Source organism: Ixodes scapularis, unplaced genomic scaffold (assembly GCF_016920785.2).
Source record: "Ixodes scapularis isolate PalLabHiFi unplaced genomic scaffold, ASM1692078v2 PGA_scaffold6__148_contigs__length_123643588, whole genome shotgun sequence".
NCBI lineage: Eukaryota > Metazoa > Arthropoda > Arachnida > Ixodida > Ixodidae > Ixodes > Ixodes scapularis.
Genome location: NW_024609881.1, coordinates 47,636,319 through 47,657,822, shown reverse-complemented (window position 1 = coordinate 47,657,822; position 21,504 = coordinate 47,636,319). Strand labels below are relative to the sequence as shown.

At 48.9% G+C, this 21,504-nt stretch overlaps 1 protein-coding gene across 1 annotated transcript in view; it reads left to right on the top strand.

The window, feature by feature from the left end:
* Nucleotides 1–21,504, top strand: part of LOC115327921 (hydroxyacid oxidase 1) — a gene marked incomplete at its 5' end in the record, with an annotated part of 61,736 nt that overhangs the window by 14,380 nt on the left and 25,852 nt on the right. Inside the window, 3 exons of the mRNA XM_042294674.1 lie at nucleotides 6,918–7,009; nucleotides 8,355–8,513; nucleotides 20,007–20,076. Coding sequence (XP_042150608.1) covers nucleotides 6,918–7,009; nucleotides 8,355–8,513; nucleotides 20,007–20,076 — 321 coding nt within the window. The remainder of the gene's footprint in view (nucleotides 1–6,917; nucleotides 7,010–8,354; nucleotides 8,514–20,006; nucleotides 20,077–21,504) is intronic.

Below are 21,504 nucleotides of genomic sequence, written 5' to 3'. Positions count from 1 at the left end.
TGGTAACGGTCAAGTAGCTTGTTTCTTTCTAAATAAAATATAAGCCTTTTATTTATCATCCTTTCTAGTGTCTTTGAAAAACAACTCGTGAGAGCTATCGGCCTAAAGCTAGATGCACAGGTAGGATCCTTTCCTGGCTTCAGCAGGGGAATAATGATAGCCACCCTGCAAGATGAGGGGAAGCAACCTTCAAGCCAAATGCGGTTGAACAAATATATAACAAGCTCAAGAGTTGATAGATGGAGGTGCTGAAGCATTTTGTAATGAATGCCGTCTGGCCCAGGAGCCGTCTGTTTGGACGAACGAAGTACCAGCTGTAGTTCAAAAAGTGTAAATAGTGAATTATAGGGCTCCTGCAAGCCACCTGACAAAGGAACTGCCTTTTTCTCTGCCTGTAGCTTGTGTCGCTGAAATGACCGAGTATAATGCTGAGGACTTGAAACAAATTCGAAATGCTCACCAAGGACATTCACCTGTTCTTCTAGGCTGGCAGGGCATTGTCCATTTTGGTTCACGAGTGGGGCAGAAAATACCCGGTGGGAGCCTTCAATTTTATGCACACGGCCCCAAACTTTCTTCGAGGACGCACTGCTATTAATTGAGGAAGCATACCCTCTAAAGCTTTGCCGCTTGGCTCGCTGCCGGATATACCTTGCTTGCGCTCTTTTTTTCTTAAAACCGATCAGGTTATTTGCTGCGGGATAACGCCTGAGAATACTCCATGCATGATTCTGTTCTTTCTTGGCGGCAGTCTTCGTTCCACCACGGCTTTGGCCTTTTTGGAAGATGTGAGGACGTCATGGGAATGGTAAGCATAGCGGCCTGCAAGATATGCTGAGTAATTAGCTCGGTGACATCGTCGATGGAAAGATCATCAAGAGATGAACATGCCATAAGTGAGGCTTCTATAAAGATTGACCAGTCAGCCTTTTCAAGCTTCCAACGAGGGGTACGTGTTAAAAGACCAGCAGGAGGATGGTTGAACTCTATAATGAGTGGAAAGTGGTCACTCCCATATGGATTTGGAATGACCTTCCATAAAAGCAGGGGGTACAATGAAGGATGACAAAACGAAAGATCAATGGAAGTAAAACTACAAGTTGCTGAACTAAAATAAGTGGCTTATTTTGTGTTGAGCAGACACAATCCTGTCGACAGAAGAAACCGTTAAACGAGTGCTCCTCGAGAATCTCTTCTAGAGCTTCCCCACAAGGGATTGTGTGCATTGAAATCACCTAAAATGATGTAACGCACCGGAAGCTGGCTAATTAGATTATCTAGCTCCTCGTACTGCAGCCGATATCCAGGGGAGATGTACACTGAGCAGACGGTAATCACGCGGTCAAGCAGCAAACGGACAGCCACAGCCTCGAGAGAGGTTTGCAAAGCCACTTCAGTGGACGGGACCATGCGTTGGACAACCACTGCAACACCACCGGAAGCTACAGATGCATTTAACCTATCTTTTCTGAACATTTTGAAGTGTCTAAGAACATTTGAGTGACTTTCTTTAAGGTGCGTCTCCTGCAAACAAAAGGCAGCAGGGTGGTGTTCATTTATTAAAAAGGTGATTTCGTCATAATTGGGAAAAAGCCCACGACAGTTACATTGTAAAAAAACAGACATGATTAATGTTAGGCAGTTAGCTTTTTACCAGAAAGTTACAAGCTTCGTGTAATGGTAGCTAGAGTAAAACTAAGCCAGTGACAGGAGGTAAATTTAGTACAAGTGGAAATGGACATGAATGATGATTTAATGAGTCTGCAAGAAGGCAGCTCCGACCGAACCTTTGGGGAAAAACAATTAAAAATAAAGCCCCAGGCGAGGGAGTCGCCAGTGGTCCTCTGGTTGGTCTATATGGAACTGTCCCCTCCGACCTCGAAGGGCGTCGAGACTTTGGGCCGAGGCCACTGGCGAGGGAGTCGCCGTTAGTCCTCTGTATCGGCTGGTCCCTAGGAGTAGGTGGAGCAATGGGAATGAGCAAGATAACTTGGTGATGTGAGGTTAGTGTAGTGACTGAAGATGCAGGATGATATTCCTGTTGAGAGAGCATACCAGCCTTGCAAAGTATAATTGTCACTTCTGTGGTACAATTGGTTTTTTGCTCCTGTGCTTGCCCTTGGGGACCTGCCACTCCATGTCGTCTGGGTCAGACGCAGGAGTGGATGGGTCGGTACCCTCCTCCATTGGTTCTGCCTCCTGGGTTGAGGCTGTTCTAGCCGGTTTAGGGAGGCTCTGGGCACGAGGTGGAAAACCCCGGCCCCGACCTCCACCAACCGGAGGAGCAGAGGTACTGGGCAGGCAGTCGCCCAAGCCCACCTGCTCCTGCCCCTTGGGTGCTGGAGCAGTGGCACAAGAATCGTGCCGCTCCTTGGATGAGGACGCTCCCTCCGAAGAACTGGGTCGGGAGCGTGGTCCCCTCTCCTTGGAAAAAGACCGCGAAGCACTGACAGGTGCGGCCACAGCCGACCCATCTTGGGTAGGAGAAACAGCCTGTGAGCCCTCTACATGAGAGGGGACAGGCTGCTGCTCCGTCGAAGAGGAACAACTCTCGCTGGAGGAGGATGTAGGTCTACCAGCCGAGAGTGAACGCCCAGGAAGCTGAAGCTTCAGCTGGGGTGTTGCGGACTCCAGCGGCTTCCTAGCATCCGGGAAGGATGTCTGAGTTGCCACTGCAACCTTCAGTGGTGCAGGTCCCCGCTGCACCACCTGTGCAAAGCCATCCTTGCGCAAAAACGCGAAGCGGCGACGCGCCTCTGGGTATGAGAGGTTTTCTTACCCTTTAAAATTTCCTTCTCATCTTTCCACGTCTTACACGATCTGGAGTAAGCGGGATGGGGTTCTTTGCAATTTACACAGACTGCGTCGTCGGCGCAAGAGTCTGCTGCATGGTCAGTTTTGCCACATTTAGCACATGTGGCTTTGCCGCGGCAGTTCTGTGAGCCATGTCCAAATCTTTGGCAGTTGAAGCATCTTCTGGGGTTTGGAACGTACGGACGAACTCTGCAGTAAAGGTATCCGGCTTTCACGGATTCGGGAAGCGTGGTGGCCTCAAAGGTAAGCACAATGTGCCTCGTCTTCAGCTCTTGGCCGTCACGACGCAAGGAGATGCGCCTTGCAGCTACAACCCCCTGGTCAGGAAGGCCCTCCACTACTTCGCTCTCAGACGCGTCCAGAAGGTCGTCCTCCGAGATGACTCCTTGGATGGTGTTCAATGTCTTGTGGGGTGTCGCGGTGACCTTGTAGTCCGACACAGAGTTGAGTGCAAGGAGCACAGAACTCTGGTGGCTGGTCTCAATTTCAACAAGTAAATCGCCAGATGCCAGCTTTTTAGCCTTGAAATTCTTTCCAATCACACTCTCAAGGACTTTTGCAACAAGAAATGGTGACATTTTCGAGAGCGGTTTGTCACTTTCAGAGTGGAGTACCCAAAATTTCGGGAATCTAGGTGGAGTAGAATGTGTCTCGTGCGAGGTAGAAGCTTCGGTGCGACCCCTTTTCGGGGGCCGATCAAGGAAGGATTTTTTGTGCAGACCCATAGAGATGGGGGAGAAAATTCAGTGCCCGGGTGCACCACCCACCACGGAGCCCAGCAAGGGGGTAGGTAATGTGCCAAAGCAAGAAAGGCTTGGCTGACACAATTACACTACCAGTGCTGCCCGGGCACTATACCCTAGTGTGGTTGCAGGGACAGGTCCTGTTTCCACTCAAGGTTGGCCCTTGCCGCCTAAGGAGATGAAAAAGGAAGGAAGAGAGTGGAGAAGAAAAGAGAAAGAGGTGGGAGAAAAAGTGAAAGAAGGAAGAAGAGGGTAGAAGAGGCGACTGACTGAATCATCCTGGTCGGGCCAAGCCAGGACACCCGTCTACGAGAAGCAGGGGTCGAAGCAGTGTATTGCCTCGCCCGGGGGGCCCCGAAGGGTCCAAACATACCCCGGGCTCAGCTCAACCACCAGGGTCCCCTTTTCCTCGGACACGGGTACGCCACGCACAGCCAGACGTGGGTGGGCGAACCCACATGGCTCGGGGTTCGTAGTGACGCCACTCACCAAGCACCTACTAAAGTAGGTGCCCCCTGCGGGCGGGTATGGTGGCCCACGTGGCTGGGGTCCGTGGTGACGCTACTCACCAAGCACCTAGCACACAAGGTGCAGGCGCCCCCTGCGGGGCTCGGGGTCCGTGGAGACGCCACTCTCCAAACACCTGCTTTCACAGGTGCCCCCTGCGGGGAAGAACAGGTTACCAGACATCGAACACACACTTGTATTCCTAACATTGATCACTTAAAAGATACAAAAAAATTAACCTTCATTTCTTCTTCCCTTATCCCCCACCTTCAATCTGAACAACTAATCCAACATTCAAAAATATAGACTTATAGTTTTCGAGACTGGCCTTCCAAAGGCACCACAATCGTCTTCACTCGCTCGTATTACGAACAGCATCATCGAGAAGAAACTATTGCTAAGTTCGAACGAGGGACTTCGTTTAATCGAAGCGTGTGAAGTTATTATAAAACGCTCGTTCAATGTGGGGTAACAGTAGATTTGGCTCGTCTCAATGTCCCATCACAAACATGAATATGGTTAAAAGCTAAAATTTTAAAGGTGAATATAAATAAATGAAACCCTGCTTCCTTTGTTTACTTCTCCTGGTACCCCTTCATCACGACATGAAATTCGTATATTCCCGTTTGATGGGATAGATAAAAAAATGCTCGATCTAACTAATAATGGTAATCAAAAAAGTACAAATGTAACATATATGTAACGATACGTTCCATTTCGTAACTGTAACGGGAACGAGTTTCTTTCTCGCAGATGGAACTTGTCACGGGAACGCGTTCCGAAAATGAGAAAAAATGAAAGGAACGAAGAAACGATCTTGGTTTTCTTTGTTTGAAGAAGTTGTGCAACACTGATACAAATGCACTCCAAAAGACAGAAAAAGCCACTGAAAAAATTTACTCAAGATTGACATAACAAGTGTGTTATGAAAGCTGATCGAAGCTGGTCGACCACGGCTGGACGACGGGTGTGCGCCTGTCCGAGAAAGTTTGTGGAGTCACGGTTTATCCGCCGCAACTAAAAGGAGTGCAATGTCAATAGCCCCCCCCCCCCCTCCCTCCCTGCTAACTGGACCTCCGCGAGGACATTTTAGATTCAGGGACGGCGCCAGGATCTTCGTAATGGGGGGGCAGTGGGGAGGCGAACCAAATTGGGGGGGAGGGGCGGTTACTTTGAGGTGCTGTCGCGCACGGGCTTATGCAAGATAGCTTATGCGGTGTGCTCATTGAAAAGGGAAATGCGGAGACACGAGGAGGAAGACGGGGGGGGGGGCGGGGGGGGGTGTATCACAGCAGGGACCTCTGCCCCCTGTGCTCAGCCTCACAACCAGGTTTTGCTTCCCTTTCTGAGACAGTGCGGAATTCCCCATGACCTCGACTTTAACTAAGCTCCCCTTCGTTCACGTCTACGGTCTCCGCTGAAGATAAGCACCACAGAGCGGAATACGGAGAAAAGCCAGCAGGCGTTACGAAGGGAAGCTGCTTTTTCTAAAGCGCTTGATAGCTTACTCGCCCGCGGTTAGGGAGATATGAAGGCACCCTACCCGCGGTACGACTTCCAGTGGCTGGAAGCTAATAGAAAAAAAAAATAATAAAACGCATGAACGGCTCTAAAGTCTGGACACTCGTTGCACTGGGTCTTCAAGCCGACGTACAAAGCTGCTTCATCTTGGGGTGGCAGAAGAAATTTTAGGGGAGGCGCCCGCCACCCCTCGCATCCCCTTGGCGCCGTCCCTGTTTAGATTGGCGAACTAGTTCATGTCCACGTAACCACCGGGTCAGTGTACACTGAGGATACCGCACGTTACACGTGACGAAACATCTAGGTTGTTATCTTTTGTTGTTTTGTCAGGTCAGAGTAAACTTATTCAGTAGTTCCGGCGGACCCTCGGGTATATCTTGTGTAGGGTTGTGGCACTTCGCTATAATTGCTAGAAAATTGTTCGCGCTAATTTTCTCCGCTTATACCATAAAAAAGGAATAAAGTCGAAAGACAGGGCCAGCGTCAGAGATACGAACTCTCCAGAATACCTGCTTGTTTTCTCTCCCTCTCTCGCTACGATTCAAGTGGAGTCTGTAGGGAAAAAAGGTTACTATAATCACTGAAAGAATGTGAACGGGAGGGCGTCTTCCGAATGACTGGCCTCCAGCAGGTGCTCCGTGCCTTCCGGCGTGTTCGGGCTGCGCGTACGCGCTCGAGGTGCACGAGATGGCGAAGCATTGTCGAAGTTGGAAGCTCGCGCAGGAGACGGGATAACTCAAGCTCCCCCCATCTGCTTTCACATTGGAGTGACATAGCAGCCAGTGCCCGAAAATATGTGATAGTGTAGGTCTTGTTTCCAACAATTAACTTATTTTTTTTATGACCATGCATGACTAATATGCATTAAAAAGCAGTCACCGTAGAACTAGTAACTTCGGTACGTCTTTGAGACGTTCTTCAAGATAATGTACATTATAAAGGCCGTTAAATATGCACACGAGGGTCTGTGGAATCTTCAAGAAAAGATGCATTATTCAAATGAATGGCTAAAAACCAAATTACTAACAGACGCCTAAAAAACAGATTATGATAATTCTTCTTGACGCGTTGGAACACAATTTTCAAAGTGCCGATGCTTCGTTTCAAAATTAATCGAGCCATGATCAAAAATAAGAAAACAAATACAGATATTTAGTAACTGGATATCAATATTAGGATTATGTTGTCGGGAAAACGAATAGAGCATCAGTTAGCTATATAGTAGGCAATAAAACAAAAACGAAGTCGGTTTCGAAGACAATATTTCGCAGTGTGCAGAAGGTCAATGTAAGCATTCTGATCTATGCTTCATATTTACGCAATCTGAAACAGCCGAAGATGCCAAGGAGGCTGTCAGCAACGGTGTCGCCGCCATCTTTGTGTCCAATCATGGCGGTCGGCAACTGGACACTGTGACATCCACGGTATGTTCCTCCAAAGCCTTTATGAAAGCGTCGTGGCACAAAGCAATTTCTTAGTCATCTACTCTTCCGCATCAGTCAAAGTAATCGTTGACTGTATGAAGGAACAACATGCATCGGTTTCCTAACATATAAGCTAAAATTCTGTCCAACGGAGCATACTTGAGTGGAGAGTTATAGGTTACGAGCATTACTTCTCTACTTACAGTGGCCGTCTTCTAATGTAAGTCGTTTTTCACATACTGATTTCCAGCTAAATTTAACAGGAAATCACAATGCCAGGTTGCAGTGTGATATAATATCGTGAAGTAACAAACACAATATCATGTGTCACCTTCCCGATCGCTCACTTGTCTGAAATTCGAACAAAGACCGGTTTGTGTACAAATTCGGCAGTGACTTATATCTTCAGATTGAAATCATGCATGAAAATCAGCATTTAATTGGAAGTCCCTTAGGTCTGTTTAGAAGACACTGAACACTAGGTTCGTTGAGTGAAAAACCTGTATTTTATCAATTTAGCAGAAAGGAAACTGATTTGGTGCACACGTCACGTGACATCAATTTATAGTATTAATTTATCGTAGAAATGGACTTTGTGCACATGTCCGTGACATCACTCCATGTGCCGTAAATTTTCTCACTAAATTTTGAAGGCGCATTGGTCACGTAATATCAACTTCCCGACGAATTTAGCGGAGAAACTGGATTCGTGTATATGTTATGTGACGTCTGGTCACGTGGCGTCAATTTTCACGCTAAGTTTATCAAAGGAACTGAATTGGTGTACTAGAGGTCACGTCACAATAATTTCCTCCGCTAAATTTAGTGGGGAAACTAAATTAATGTATAGGTCAGGTGACGCCAAGTCACGTGACATCAATTTCACCGCCAGGCGGAGTCAGGAAATTGAATTGGTGTTCATGTCACGTGACGAGAATCTCTTCGCTAAATTTAGCGAGAAATGCACGGACGAACGAAAAAAACAACAACAAAAAACTTTGTGATTCAGGGGAGTGTGTGGGTTGGGAAGGGGGGCGGGGGGAGGGCTGTTAAAAGAATTGAATGCTTCAAAAACAGTGTAGCAGTGAATGCACTTTTGTGTGCTCAACTGCCAAAACTGGTACTGTGAAGAACGACGCAAAATGACGCGACCGAGTTGGAAAAGGCTGCCTCCGCACATAAAAAAGCTTGGGACAAAAATTTATAAACTTGGCATCCGGCAAGATTTTTGAGCCGGAAATATGTCATTTGAAGCCGCCATATAGTCTAGGCGTCTATCAACCTTCTTTTTTAAGGATTTCAAAACTCTTCCGAGGTCTGATAACTCGGGTCCGTGGGTGTGCAGATTGAGGCCCTGCCGGAGATCATCAGAGCAGTTGAAGGCCAGGTTGAAGTTTACCTGGACGGAGGCATTCGTCACGGGACCGACGCCATCAAGGCCCTCGCCCTTGGAGCCAAAGCCGTCTTCGTGGGACGCCCGGTACTCTGGGGACTGGCGTATAATGTAAGATGCTCCTCTGAAGACACACAGCGAAAGATTCATAAATATTCAACGTTACTTCATCAACTCAGCTGTAGAACTTCCCATACTTTTTCCCAAGTCCTATTTAAAGCGGCATACAGAAACAACCGACACTGACAAGCCTCAAGTACACGTGCAGCATAAGCGCGAAGGTATTTTGGTAAGCTTCCAGCCACTCTTGCTTACTCAGAAGGCTCCAATTCGTTCGACCAAAGGTACTTTCGCGCGAACGCCGCACGTGTTTGAGGCTTTTGTCGGTATCGGTATTTTATATTCGTCACTCTAGTGGGTCCCGGACAACACTAAAGCCCCTTGAGGTGTCCGAGTTTGTCTTAAAAGTAGCATCAAGCAGGTCCATGCTTCGTGCGGCCCTTGGGAGAAAATGACGCCGAGGTATTGATATGAACAGGATTGCCAGGTAGTTTCTAGCTCAAACCGCCAAATGCCAGATCGTGTAGCCCAAAAGTTGCCAAATGCAAGAGATTTATGTAGCCCAAAAGGAGCCATGTTCTGCAGAAGCCCAAATATCGTGCACTGGAGTGTGCGAGCTCAATTCGAAGGCACTACGTCTGTATATCTGGGGTTTAGGAGCAGCTTGCAAGATCTACGACATCTTGAAATGTATTGAACGCTTTATTTCAAGCCACAACGGTACAAAAAAAAAAAAAAAAATTCCACACGCGTTTTGCTTGTGCTTGGTTTACTCGCCTCATTCATGATTTCCGTCTTAATACGGGCAAAAACTTCTTTAGGAGAGTTGATGTCCTTACAGCACTCGTTTTTTCCAAGGAAAGCAACCTTTACATAGAAGACGTTTTGAAGAAGAGTTGGAAAAGACATGTTCTTCCTTAGGCTTGACTTTGTGAGGCTTACGTGGCTGAATACTCTCTCCCCTGTGGCATTCGACATGAGCAGTGTCGGGAGCGCGATGGCAAGCTCGGATAGCAGTGGAAACAGGGCTCCTGCGCATCGATCTTGGCCTTGTTCGGAATATACATTGTCCAAAATCTGTTCTCTTCTGTTCTGGCCTATTGTGCTTTAAGAAACTTCCACGTTTCGCGGAAAAGCCTCCTTTGTTATATCCGGTACAGCACGCGTTATCAGGCGACTTCATGTTTTGAGTTGCCTTTAGTATAATTTTTCCTCCGATGAGGTGCCTCCTGTAAAAGGATGGTGGGAAACTCGAGAAAATAAGAGACGCCAGTAGGCAGCAGAAAGAACTTGGGAGCATAAAATAAGCCACAATTAATACAAAAGCGATGCCGTCGGAGCTGAATCTAGGTCACGGTAGCTCACGCCCACGAATCTTCACGCAGAAAATTCCTAAGGCGGGAATACAGTATGGGTGGACTGTCGCTTTGTGTCCCCGCTGAAGTGTTTTTTGTACATCTACTCTAAACCAAGCAAAAAAAAAAAAGAACAAGTCCGCGTTAGGATTTAAAATAGCCCAAAATAGCCACATAGCCAACCGCCAAATTTCGACGCCAAATGCATGACAAAGTAGGCCAATTTGGCTATTAATAGCCCAACCTGGCAACCCTGGATATGAACGATTCATGGAAGTAAATGGCGGCGGAGCGTTCGCCCGCGACACCTGTCTTGCGCGTTTCCAGATCAATGGTTGGAGATACCTGTAAGAAACGCCAAGCGTGAATTTTATCAAGAGACTTTAGGATATACAAGCACCGCCAACCATTGTTGCAGGAACATACATGTTCCAGCAACAATGGCGGTGGAGCACCCGCTCGTTGTGCGTGTCTGTATACAGACACGCACCACGAGCGAGTGCTCCGCCGCCGTTCGCATCCAAGGGCCGCTCATTGCAGTTCTGCGTTGCTATTCGCTATCAAGGGCAGAACGGGGAGTCGACGCGTTTGACGCTTGTGAAGCGAACACATCAAGGGGCTTTAGCGTCCTGTCATTCCAAGCGCCAAGGTCGTGGAAAAGCTGTTTCAATTTTTCTCGAAAGAACCCATGCGTTCCAAAGCACAGCAACCAAAGGGTGCTTCAAACGTTCGGAGGCAACGTCAAAAGGCAGAGGGGGCCTCACCGGTACGGGGGAGTCTCTCAGCCAAGATCTAACAACGTCGGCTGTACTTGTAGCAGTGATAGAAGCGGCATCTGACCGTTTGCGCAGCAGGTTTTGTAGGAGGCAAGGTACTGGTCTGGAGCAGATGCCATGTGTTACAGCATTACCCAAGATTGATAGAGTGTTTGCATCGTTAAATGAGGTTGCCCTTGATTATGATTGACGTTTCCTCTTTAATACTAAACCATATTGCCTCTTTGTTTTTGTAATACAAATAGATAAGGCGCAAAAGGAACACGGGGTCTTCTCTCTAATAATAAGGTTCTGGTCAGACTAGGTTCCATTTACAAGGGGCATGCGCCGAGAAACTAAGGGAGAGACATGAGGACGTCAGAACGCCGAGCTCTCCTACGAGTGATTTTTGGGTAGACCTAAAGCTGGCTGACTTTTTATCTACTGTACTCATACAACGCGTTTAAGTGCGCGAGCCAAACGGCGGACGCCGGCGTTCCGCGTCCTAAAGCATTCGGCGAGTGCAGTTGAGACGAAAGCAGCTGACTTTAGGTCTACCCGCTAATTATTCTAACCAGAACTCGTCATTGTGACGTCCCTGCACGCTCATTTTCTCCCCTTTTTCAGTTTCTCGGCGCATGTTTGTAGTGTTTGAAGGGCTATACTGCATTAGGATATATGCGCAGGAAGGCTTACGGTACGACGACGATGGCGTGGAGGGCAGCGGCGGCCCGCGGCCAAGCGGACACGCCGAAGGAAAAAGGACACGTCCAGCCCCGACGAACGCTGCTACACTTCTTCTTTATTCACGCGCACAAGGGCGATTAAAGGAAAAGGGGCACCCTTTTCCTTTAAAGCAAAAGGAGAGCAAAAAGAAACGAAATCTATCAGGCTACGAAAGGTATTTACAACATATCACTTTCATATCATTTTCTTCCTTCCGTAAGATAAAAAAAGAGAGAACATGAAGAACGAAATAAATGTGGGAACCAAAACTATTTACAACAATGTTCAAATCATTATATATTGTAACGGACAAGGAAAAGGAAGAAAAGGAGAAGAAGACGAGGTCGTGTGGAGGACGGGGGACTGAATTCTGGGTTGCCCGTTGTGGTCGGTTTGCCTTGCTGCATACCCGACCCGGAGGAATAACACGGAGCCAACGGTTTCAACAACAAGAAACTACATTTAATTGGACATGGACAAGACGACTAACATTGCTACCGGCGCTGCCGGAGTCCAGGCAGCGACTCTCCGTGCGCCGCCTCTGATCTGCCTTATCAAGGCGGCGCATCCGATGTGCGCGTGGCTGGCGTGACGTCGCCGCCACGCGGGAAAAGTTCGGCTTGAGCCTCGCAGTCGGGCAACTTGGCTTGGGAGCCGCCAGGGTGCCCACACTTCCCCCCCCCCTCAAGCTTCGTCCGGCATGTCGATGACGGAGACGTTGTGGGCGCCAGGGGGTGGATGGCGCTGTTGGGCGGACTGACGTTGTAAGTCCGGCCGGCGCCTGCTGGACGAGCGCGGCGGCTGCTGACGAGCGCGGCGGCTGCTGACGAGCGCGGCGGCTGCTGACGAGCGCGGCGGCTCGGTCAGCTCCAGCTTGTCGCTTGCTCGGGATCAGGGCTCCACCAGGTGGCTGCTTTGCCCGTGGTCCTGTAGAGGGTGGCCGCGGTCCACGATGAGACCGGCCGCCGTGTCGTTCAGATGGCGGGTGTGGCGACAGTTTTGTCCATGAGTCAGCTTCGTAGAAAACATGGAAGCAGACGACATGGGACTCAGTTGAGGGCTGAGCCTGACGTTATCTTCGGACCCCTTCCAGAAAGTTTGAAATAACGGATCTGAGGTGGGCACACAATCTCCTCCCCCCTCTCTTGAAAAAGGGGCAGATCCGTGGAAGTAGAAAACTACCCCCAAAATGCGAGATAGGCAAAGCCAAGGAGACAAAAAAAAAAAGGTTCCTCTCTCTTTGGTGTCACCGACGTCGCAGGTTATACCGCCGCCTTGGTGGAGACAAGGGGGTTTCCGGAACGGGACTGCCGTCATTGTCGTTCCGGTCCTGCGAGGAATCTTCGTCTTCTGCTTGGAAAAATCGTTTAAGGTCGGTGACATGAACAGGTCCGGTTTCCTCACTAGACTCACAGTTAACTAGTTTGTGAGTGAGTGGCGAGCACTTTTCACGCACGCGAAACGGACCTTCCCACCTGTTGGCGAGGGAGGCTGCGAAGCCTCGAGCGGCGTCACTCAGTGGGTCAGTACGCCGGAGTACAAAATCTCCCACCTCGAACTGCAAGTCACGTCGCCCCCGGTTGTACTGTTCAGCCGGTATCCACCACCAGAAAAGTCGAGCGTCATGCTTTCGCCTGTAATGAAATCTCGGCCCAAGATCACAGGTACCACGAGTCCTGGCAGATAAAGAAATCGCTGACGCCGCTTCTTTCCACTAAACCGAATTCGCAGCCTCACTGCTCCTCCAGCTGTTATCGCTGTACCAGAAGCTAGCTGCAAACGGGTTTCGCACTCCCGGAGGCTTATCTTTTTTGCTTTGCAGAGTTCGAAAACGAAATCCCCTATGAGCGAGATAGCGGCCCCGGAATCCAAAAGTGCGGCAATGGAAAAATCGAGCAGTGAAATCGTCATGCGCGGTTCAATGATATTAGGCTCGGGCTGGATTCGACATACCGATGGAATCTGTGCCACGGCCTCACTGCTCCCAGGGACTGCAACGGCCGTCGGCGAGTGGCTGTCTGGTTTCAGCGTCGCCGGCCGTAGTAGTTTCCCTGGTTCTGGTTCCGGCCCTTTGCCGCCGTCTCGTGCCACCTCTTGTTTGTAGTGTCCGGAAGTCTTGGACACTGGTTTCGGTGATGGCCGGGCTGCTCGCAGTGGTAGCAGCAGTCCGACGACAGTTGCCTGCTTAGGTCACCCGCACCGAGGTGCCCGTCGGACTGCCTCCAGTGATCGGATAAGGAACCACTATGGGAGGGCCTCCACCAGGCTTGCGACTGGCTGTTGTGAGGAGGGCTTGTTCCGTTGCGGCGGGGGTCAATGCTGCTGGGCTGCGGGTTTGCGACCGCACCGTGCCAGTTTTCGCCAGCACTTGCAGGAGCAGACTGATGAAGATGGTTCGCTTGGGTGGTGATCTCCGTTGGGCCCCAGCTTGCGATAGGGCACGGCCAACGACCTCCCACCTGTCGTGGCGACCCCCGCCCGAAACCCTCACGGGCCTCGCTGTGACCTCCGGGGACCTCTCGGGGAGAGTTAGGCGAACATACGCTTATCCCGCACGGGAGTTCACCATGCATGCCACGCCAACTCTCCTGGTTGACGTGGTGGGGAAGGGAGGTCTCGTTCGGACAGTCCACTTGCGTGGAGGCCTCGGGGCCCCGCCATGCGCATGCCGGCTCGAGCGCGTACTTGGCTGGTGGCGGCGGCACGTAGTTCCGCTCGGCATGAAGAGCTTCCTCAATGAGGCGGGCGCCCCGGGCTAGCTCTTCAAGGGTCTCAAAGGTGCGGTTGATCAGGTAGACGTGGTACCTGGGGTGACACTGTCTTCTGACCCGAGCTAATCTGTCCGATTCCGGTGACTTCGGGTCCGCCCTCTTGAAGAGCTCCTGCATGACCCGAACGTACCGGGCCAGACTTTCATCCGGGTGCTGCGTCGCGTAAGCATTCCTGCAAGCACAAAAAAAAAAAAAAAGAAACGCCCCAAAAACCCAACACAAGCGCGCAAAACAATTGCCGCCAGTCACAAAGACACATTCACAAACACGCCAATGCAGCAAACGTGGACGTGACGGAAGTACGAAACAACGATAGGAAACACGGGGAATATGAAAAAGGCTTACCGAAAGAAGAAACCAAGCCCCGTGAAATTCCTGCGAGTGGGTAGCATACCACGGTTGGGCGCCATTGTGGTCGGTTTGCCTTGCTGCATACCCGACCCGGAGGAATAACACGGAGCCAACGGTTTCAACAACAAGAAACTACATTTAATTGGACATGGACAAGACGACTAACATTGCTACCGGCGCTGCCGGAGTCCAGGCAGCGACTCTCCGTGCGCCGCCTCTGATCTGCCTTATCAAGGCGGCGCATCCGATGTGCGCGTGGCTGGCGTGACGTCGCCGCCACGCGGGAAAAGTTCGGCTTGAGCCTCGCAGTCGGGCAACTTGGCTTGGGAGCCGCCAGGGTGCCCACACCGTTTAGCCCATGAACTGAGACTCCCGCAACATTTGGTGGCAGCGGTGGGATTACGAAATGGCAACCCAATCGGAGGCAAGTGGCGTCATCTCAACTTCCGCGGCGATGCAAATCGCGGAGCGGTTAGCTAATCTGCTCGCCGAAAGGAGTGCTACGGACATTGTGAACCCGCTTGGAACCCACGACGATTGCCTCGTAACCCGTCTGTCTCTGCTGGAATCTGCGGTCGAACGTCAGGTTGCCGACGTAGGGCAACGCCTCAATGATGGCCTTTCGTCCGTGGAATCTCTAATTCGACTGCCTGTGCACCACTGACCGTCACTCAAGCTGCCGACATTCGATGGGCAGTCGTCATGGCAAGCCTTCCTCATCCAATTCGAAACGGTTGCAGACTTTTACGGGTTCGACTCAACGTCCAAAGCTCGTGCAATGGTGGCCCAGTTAAGGGGGAACGCTGCTGAATGTTTGGAGAGCATGTCTGCCACAAGTCGTTCCTCATATCAACTACTCATAGAAGCTCTAAAGTCCCGCTTTGGTGATGAACATCTCCAGCAATTTCACCTGACTGCTTTAAAGCACCACCGCCAAGGCATGGACACACTCCAGGAGCTAGCTGACGTAATCCAGAGGATGGCGAGAAGAGCGCTCGTCGAATGTACGGAAGTCGACGTGGAGCAGATAGCAACCACTGCTTTCATCGACGCAATCGAAGACACCGACATCCAGCTTCTTGTGCGACTCGCCCACCCAACCACGACTCGTGCAGCACTGGCTCGCGCACTCGAAGTTCAAGCAGCCAGCAAAGCAGTGGACATGGTGTCGACATCTGGAATCCAGCTTTCGCGGGTGGCTCACCGATCTTCTCCGGTACGTTCAAGTAAACGACGTTGCTTCACGTGTGGTGACATTGGGCACTTAGCTCGATCCTGGCCAAATCACTTGGCCCCGTGCAAAATGCAACCTATACCAACGCCAAACGTTTCAAGTGACAGTGAGCCTGGCAAGGTTGAGTCTCATGTAGTGCATCATGTTCCTCTGGTGACAACGCCACTGCGCACCTCACCAACGCCATGTCTTTCAGTTCATCTTCATGAGTTGGGACAACATGTGAATGCTATCGTGGACACCGGAGCTGCAGTAAGTCTAATCGATTACGCATTACTGCAATCAGCAAAGTGTACCACGCCCAAAACACTTCCTAGTACCGTCTGTCTTATATCAGCCGACGGTTCTACAATCGAACAAGAAGGACATACCTCGTTGACTGTAGAAACCTCATTGCCGTCGTTTTCACCAGGTGATGTGGTGCTTCTTCGAAGGAACCTAAGATGTTCACAGCACTCAAAAAAGCTTTTGCCCAGGTACTGTGGACCTTTCAAGATTAGCAGGCAACTTGGACCCGTAACATACCGTCTCGAACACCTTGACAGCCTGCCTCAGCGTGGGCGACGCCGCACTTTGACAGCCCATTCAAGCTATCTGAAACTTTATGTCACACGTGGTGACTATCTTAGCATCGTCCGCGACGGACTTCCAAACGGGGAGGGGCGAGTGTAACGGACAAGGAAAAGGAAGAAAAGGAGAAGAAGAAGACGAGGTCGTGTGGAGGACGGGGGACTGAATTCTGGGTTGCCCATGAACTGAGACTCCCGCAACAATATATATATATATTGTAGCGGTGCTGCTGAGGCGCGTGCCAGAACCCACCGAGGACAAAGACGAAGCGCGTGCAGACGGCACGAGACTCACTTCTAATCCGGCCTAATTTGGTTATGGACGTCCTTTGGAAATTAAAAACGTAACATTTGGTAACGTAACGTAACGTAACATATATTAACCGTATATAGTGCAACTCTTCGGTTGGGATAAAGTCTCTCACCTCCCACTTTTACACCGAGTAGTTTATTTAGCTTGTAAAAATAATTCCTGTAAACTTACTGTAAGAATCCAAATATCCACTTAATTGTGTCTATTAGTATAAATGCCCCCCCCCCCCAACCGGCCCCCTTATAAACCTATCCAACTCAACGCTCAAATATTATAAAGTACAAATGCAACCCCCCATAAATATTACGAGGCCATACCTTTGTGACCACTTCAAAATCTACAAGGCTCTTCAGCGGCGTTTGAACCAGATTTAAGTCAAAGATCACTGCTTTTTCGATCGACAGCTGCATGGGAACTATTGACAAGCGTGTACCTTCAAATATAGACGCGCGTGTTTCTTTTCTTGCTAAATGCTTTTTTTTTTCCTGTCTTATTTTTTTTTTTTTGTTATTTTAGGGAATAATGAAGAACCAAGACCAAAAGATTACTTGGCATTATTCTGAGCATAATTTCCAAGCCTATCGGCTAACCTAGGCGGTCACCCATGTCAGCCGCTGCTCCTAGTAGACCGGTGCGAAGCGGTGAAGCTCACCAGCGTGCGCTGGTGAGAGGCGGCGCTTAACGGATGGGCCAGACATAATCAAGCGATGTGAACAGAGGCCCTGGTTCTGTCTTATCACAGCAGCCGCCACTCTACTATTTTGCAATGTTTTCTCGCTACATTTCACTTCCGATAATGCCAACAATAGAGAGTTTTAGCAGATCGTTTTTTCGCCCCGATAACGACACTCGATAACGATAGGATGCATGCCATGGCCGCCGGAGGGGAGAGGAGGTATCGTTATCGGGGCGAAAAAACGGTCTGCTGAAACTCTCTATTGTCTGGAAATTCAGGCGATGCCGGCGATCAACCCGCCAGCGCATTAACCAGCCAGCGCGGTTGAGGAACAAATTTTCAACTTCGCTTCACCCTAAATAAAAGCGCAACCGACGCTACAGCCAATTTTACGATCCGAGCAGCCTCACTGCAAACTGATGGCATTTGTCCGTCTTCTCGGTCGTGTTCCTTTATCGACTGAACCAATCAAATACAGCGAATGTCCCGTGACTTGCGCTTTTAATATATGTTCTAGTGGTTGTATCTGGTAGACCCCTCGACTCTGCTCTTACCAAAATGAAACGAACTATACGGTGAGCAGAGACGCTGTGAAATAGAGAATTGTACCAGTTCCCTTCCCTCATATTCATCTGAACATAACAGTCGACCATTAAAAAGACATGATTGATTTTTGCGTTTGTAAGCCAATCTTGGCGCAGGCATGTAGCGCAAATCTCAGCAAACAAGAATAAAATTTCGGCACCAGGTGTAGGAGACTTTTGTTCATGGCGCAATAGGCGCAGCTTTTCCACCGCCGTAGCAGACTCGAGGGATCGATCTAGCGCTTGACAACAAATACGCCACAGGAGCCTTCGGTAACGTTAGAGGGCGTCGCAATCCAGGTGGTAGGTTCTAGAAGCGCCAATGATGACGACATAGGGACTCGGGCGTCGCAGTCTCAACAGATATCCTAGATTTAGAAGAGGGAGCGATTGAAACCCCGGAGAGCATTCGCAATTTAACGGAGGACGCCTCCTGGAGGGATGAGTCGGAAGGTTCGCGTACTTATAAGACGTCGCGTTGTTGCGCGGCGAGTAACACAATGGGAAACGGTTGCCGAGGATTCACGCTTTCTTCGCCTACTCGCAGCTCGTATTGTGAATGCTGCCAATAAATGGAGTGACCGTCCATCGAGCAGTTCTACACACAACGAAACAGACCCCTTTCAAAAGGTCGCGACATTTAGTAGCTGCAGCGCCCATCATCCGAGTCTGCCATTGTTTGGGCACGCGCTCCGAGCATGTTTTGGACACGAGTGCTGCGTCAGCACTAGGGTGCCTCTATGTCCTTCTGTTTAGGGTGATGCCACCCTTTGTCGTACCCGATGCCGACAGCACGCGCTCACGGGTAAAATACAAAGAAATCGACGAAAACAAAATGTCGCCGTAGCACAGTCAGCGCCACGAGCGCGTGCAGAGACACGTTCTTTCACGCGCTTCTGAACAAAAAATAAAAATAAAAGTGTGAGACAAAATGGCCAGATGTCTCCACCCTAAGCAAAGCGCACATGAAGGCACCCTAGTCAGCACTAGGCGAGGAGTCGGACGTAGTCGTGTTTTATGCCCCAAACAAATAGCGACTGCAAGTGTTGCTTGATGAGTTTTTAAAATGGTTTATTTAGGCACGCTAAGTCTCAACCCGTGGTTGTTGGTCTCGCAAATTACTCACAGTCTCGAGACTGAACTGCAGCGTCCACCTCTGCTGCCGTGCTACAACCGAAATCGTGCATAGCCTCAGCATTAGGGAGTTGCGATGTTGCGAGGAGGAAATGAAGTACACCTAAAAAAATGTTTACAAATACATAATGGAATGATATGCACATGCATTCCATTGCGTTCCGCGGAATGGGATACATAGAGTATAATAGGAAAACTGCCGAAATCGGAGACACTGGCTTATGCAAACTGTGTCACGGTCTTTTCTTTTTTTTACCGAAAAACCTGGCACGTAAGCAAACAGTGATGCCTCTTCTCCAGTTTGTGAAACTGAAGCCTTCATTCCAAGCACCAGTTAACCAAAAGTAAAGAAATTGTTTCATTCTCCTTATAGCGACAGTTATATAGTGATAAAGAAAATAGTTCTGCCAAGAGATCAAGGTTGCCTTTTGTTCAAAATGAGAAGTGAATGATTTTAAGAACAAAAAGTGAGAGCCGTTTACAACTCCCTGTAACGCCGAATTGGAGCGCAGCTCTTGAGGAGGAGGAGTGAAGGGTACTGAGGGGAGGGTAGACCGCTCCTCCTTCTCCTCCCCTCATTCTTTAATATGCTCCGGGGGGGGGGGTCACGTGACCTCGGTGGGGTGTCACGTAACTTCGGGGAGGGGGGGGGGGGTCACGTGACCTCGGGGAGGCGTGACCTGGGGTCACGTGACCTTGGGGGTCACGTGATCTTGAGGAGGGGACCACGTGACCTAGAGGTCACGTGACTTCGGAGAATCACGTGACCTTGGGGGTCACGTGACCTTCAGGGGTCACGTGATTTTGAGGTGACCTTGGGGGGTCACGTGACCTTGGGGGGTCACGTGACCTTGGGGGGTCACGTGACCTGTAGGGGTCAAGTGACCTTGGGATGATCTCGGTGACGGCGACGGCGACGCCGCTCAAGCCGGGAACGGGCGCCTAAAAGCTGCGCTCTAAAAACTTATAAACCTGCTTGATAGTCTAGCCTAATAGGATAACCTGACAGACTAGATGACTGCGTCATTTCGCTTCTGATCTTTGCGATCAATCTCTGGCCCAACATCATTCCTTAGGGCGAAGAGGGTGTGACCCAGATGCTCGAGATCTTGAGAAAAGAGCTGGACCTAGGAATGGCACTCATCGGTAAGTGCGACGTTAGAGTTTTTCCGATGATATGCTCATTTGAAGCGTCCAGCTAAAAAACAAAATGCGTAATCAAAGTGGAATTGTTCACAGGTAGATTGGTGTCGTAGACGAACGTTGTCCATTTAAGCGTAAAGTTTAGTAAATAAAATTATGTGTCTCCTTTTATGTTCAAGAATGCGTAATAGTCGGACGTATGGGGATGTTTCGTCGAACGAATGCCCTCAGCACTCAATGTTGGAGGAAATCGGACAAAATGTTTCCGAACAAAAGATCCTGGACAAAATTGTCCCAGAAAATATTATCCGAAAGAAATGTGGGGTTTCGTAGTGCTCCCCGGGTTGTTCTTTTATGTGCTGGGTACAATTCGAACATATAAGAATATAGATATTTGCAAATTACTAATATATATATATATATATATATATATATATATATATATATATGGGTGGTTTCATCTCAAATCGTGCAGGCAAAAAGGGTCGAATTTTTAATTTCGATGAAAAAAATATATGTTATGGCGCCGTTTCTAAAACCGCAGTCGACACAAACCGCAAGTTCGTCGCATTTTTTGTTCTCGACTTATGAATTTTAAAGAGGCCGCGGCGAAAAGCAGTGTTTTTCACACCCGTCGTGGGTCGGATGTTTTGCTTGATCTACCGCCGTGGATTTTCAGTCCACATTATATTATCTTTTTTGAAGCACTCTGTGGACACATTTAAAAGGCTCCAATACCATGAAATAATTTTAGGCCTTTTGCTTTTTTTTCTGTAAAAATGTCAAAAACGCCTCCTCGGTCAATTGTTGACGAACTTTGACAATTAATTACTGGCGATCTACTTGGGTTACACCGGTATTTTTTATGTCCACGGAGAGCCCAGAACACGCTCTTTATATTTATTATAAAATACCTTGGTTGTATAAAATATCCTTTGCGGTACGTTTACGTTAATATTATGCAAAAACCAAAAAGTACCATTTTTGAAATAGATTTTCTCAAAAAACCCTTTTTTTTTCATTTTTTGTTCAAATGTAGATATGATAGTTGTCTACACAAAAATCAAGCCTAGAAAGTGTATATTTTGTTTGCATGTTTTATATTTAGGCCTCAATATCGGAAAAAGACGTCTTTGTTTTGCAAGACCTAAGTCAGACATAGCGACCCATGCGTCTCTATGAATTGTGAAAAAGTTTTCTTGAATTTTCTTCTGCATTTTGTAATCAATTATAAACGAATTTTGTGGTATTGAATATTTAAGTATGTTTTGATAACAGCGGGAACCATGAGATACATATCTAACCAAACCAGCAGGCCTAGTAGACTTTCAATAACCAAAAGGCACAGACGTTGTATTGTTTCGATTTATAAACCTTTCAAAGTAAACTAGCACGACTAGCTATTAGCTGTCATATTACTAAGACAAAGAA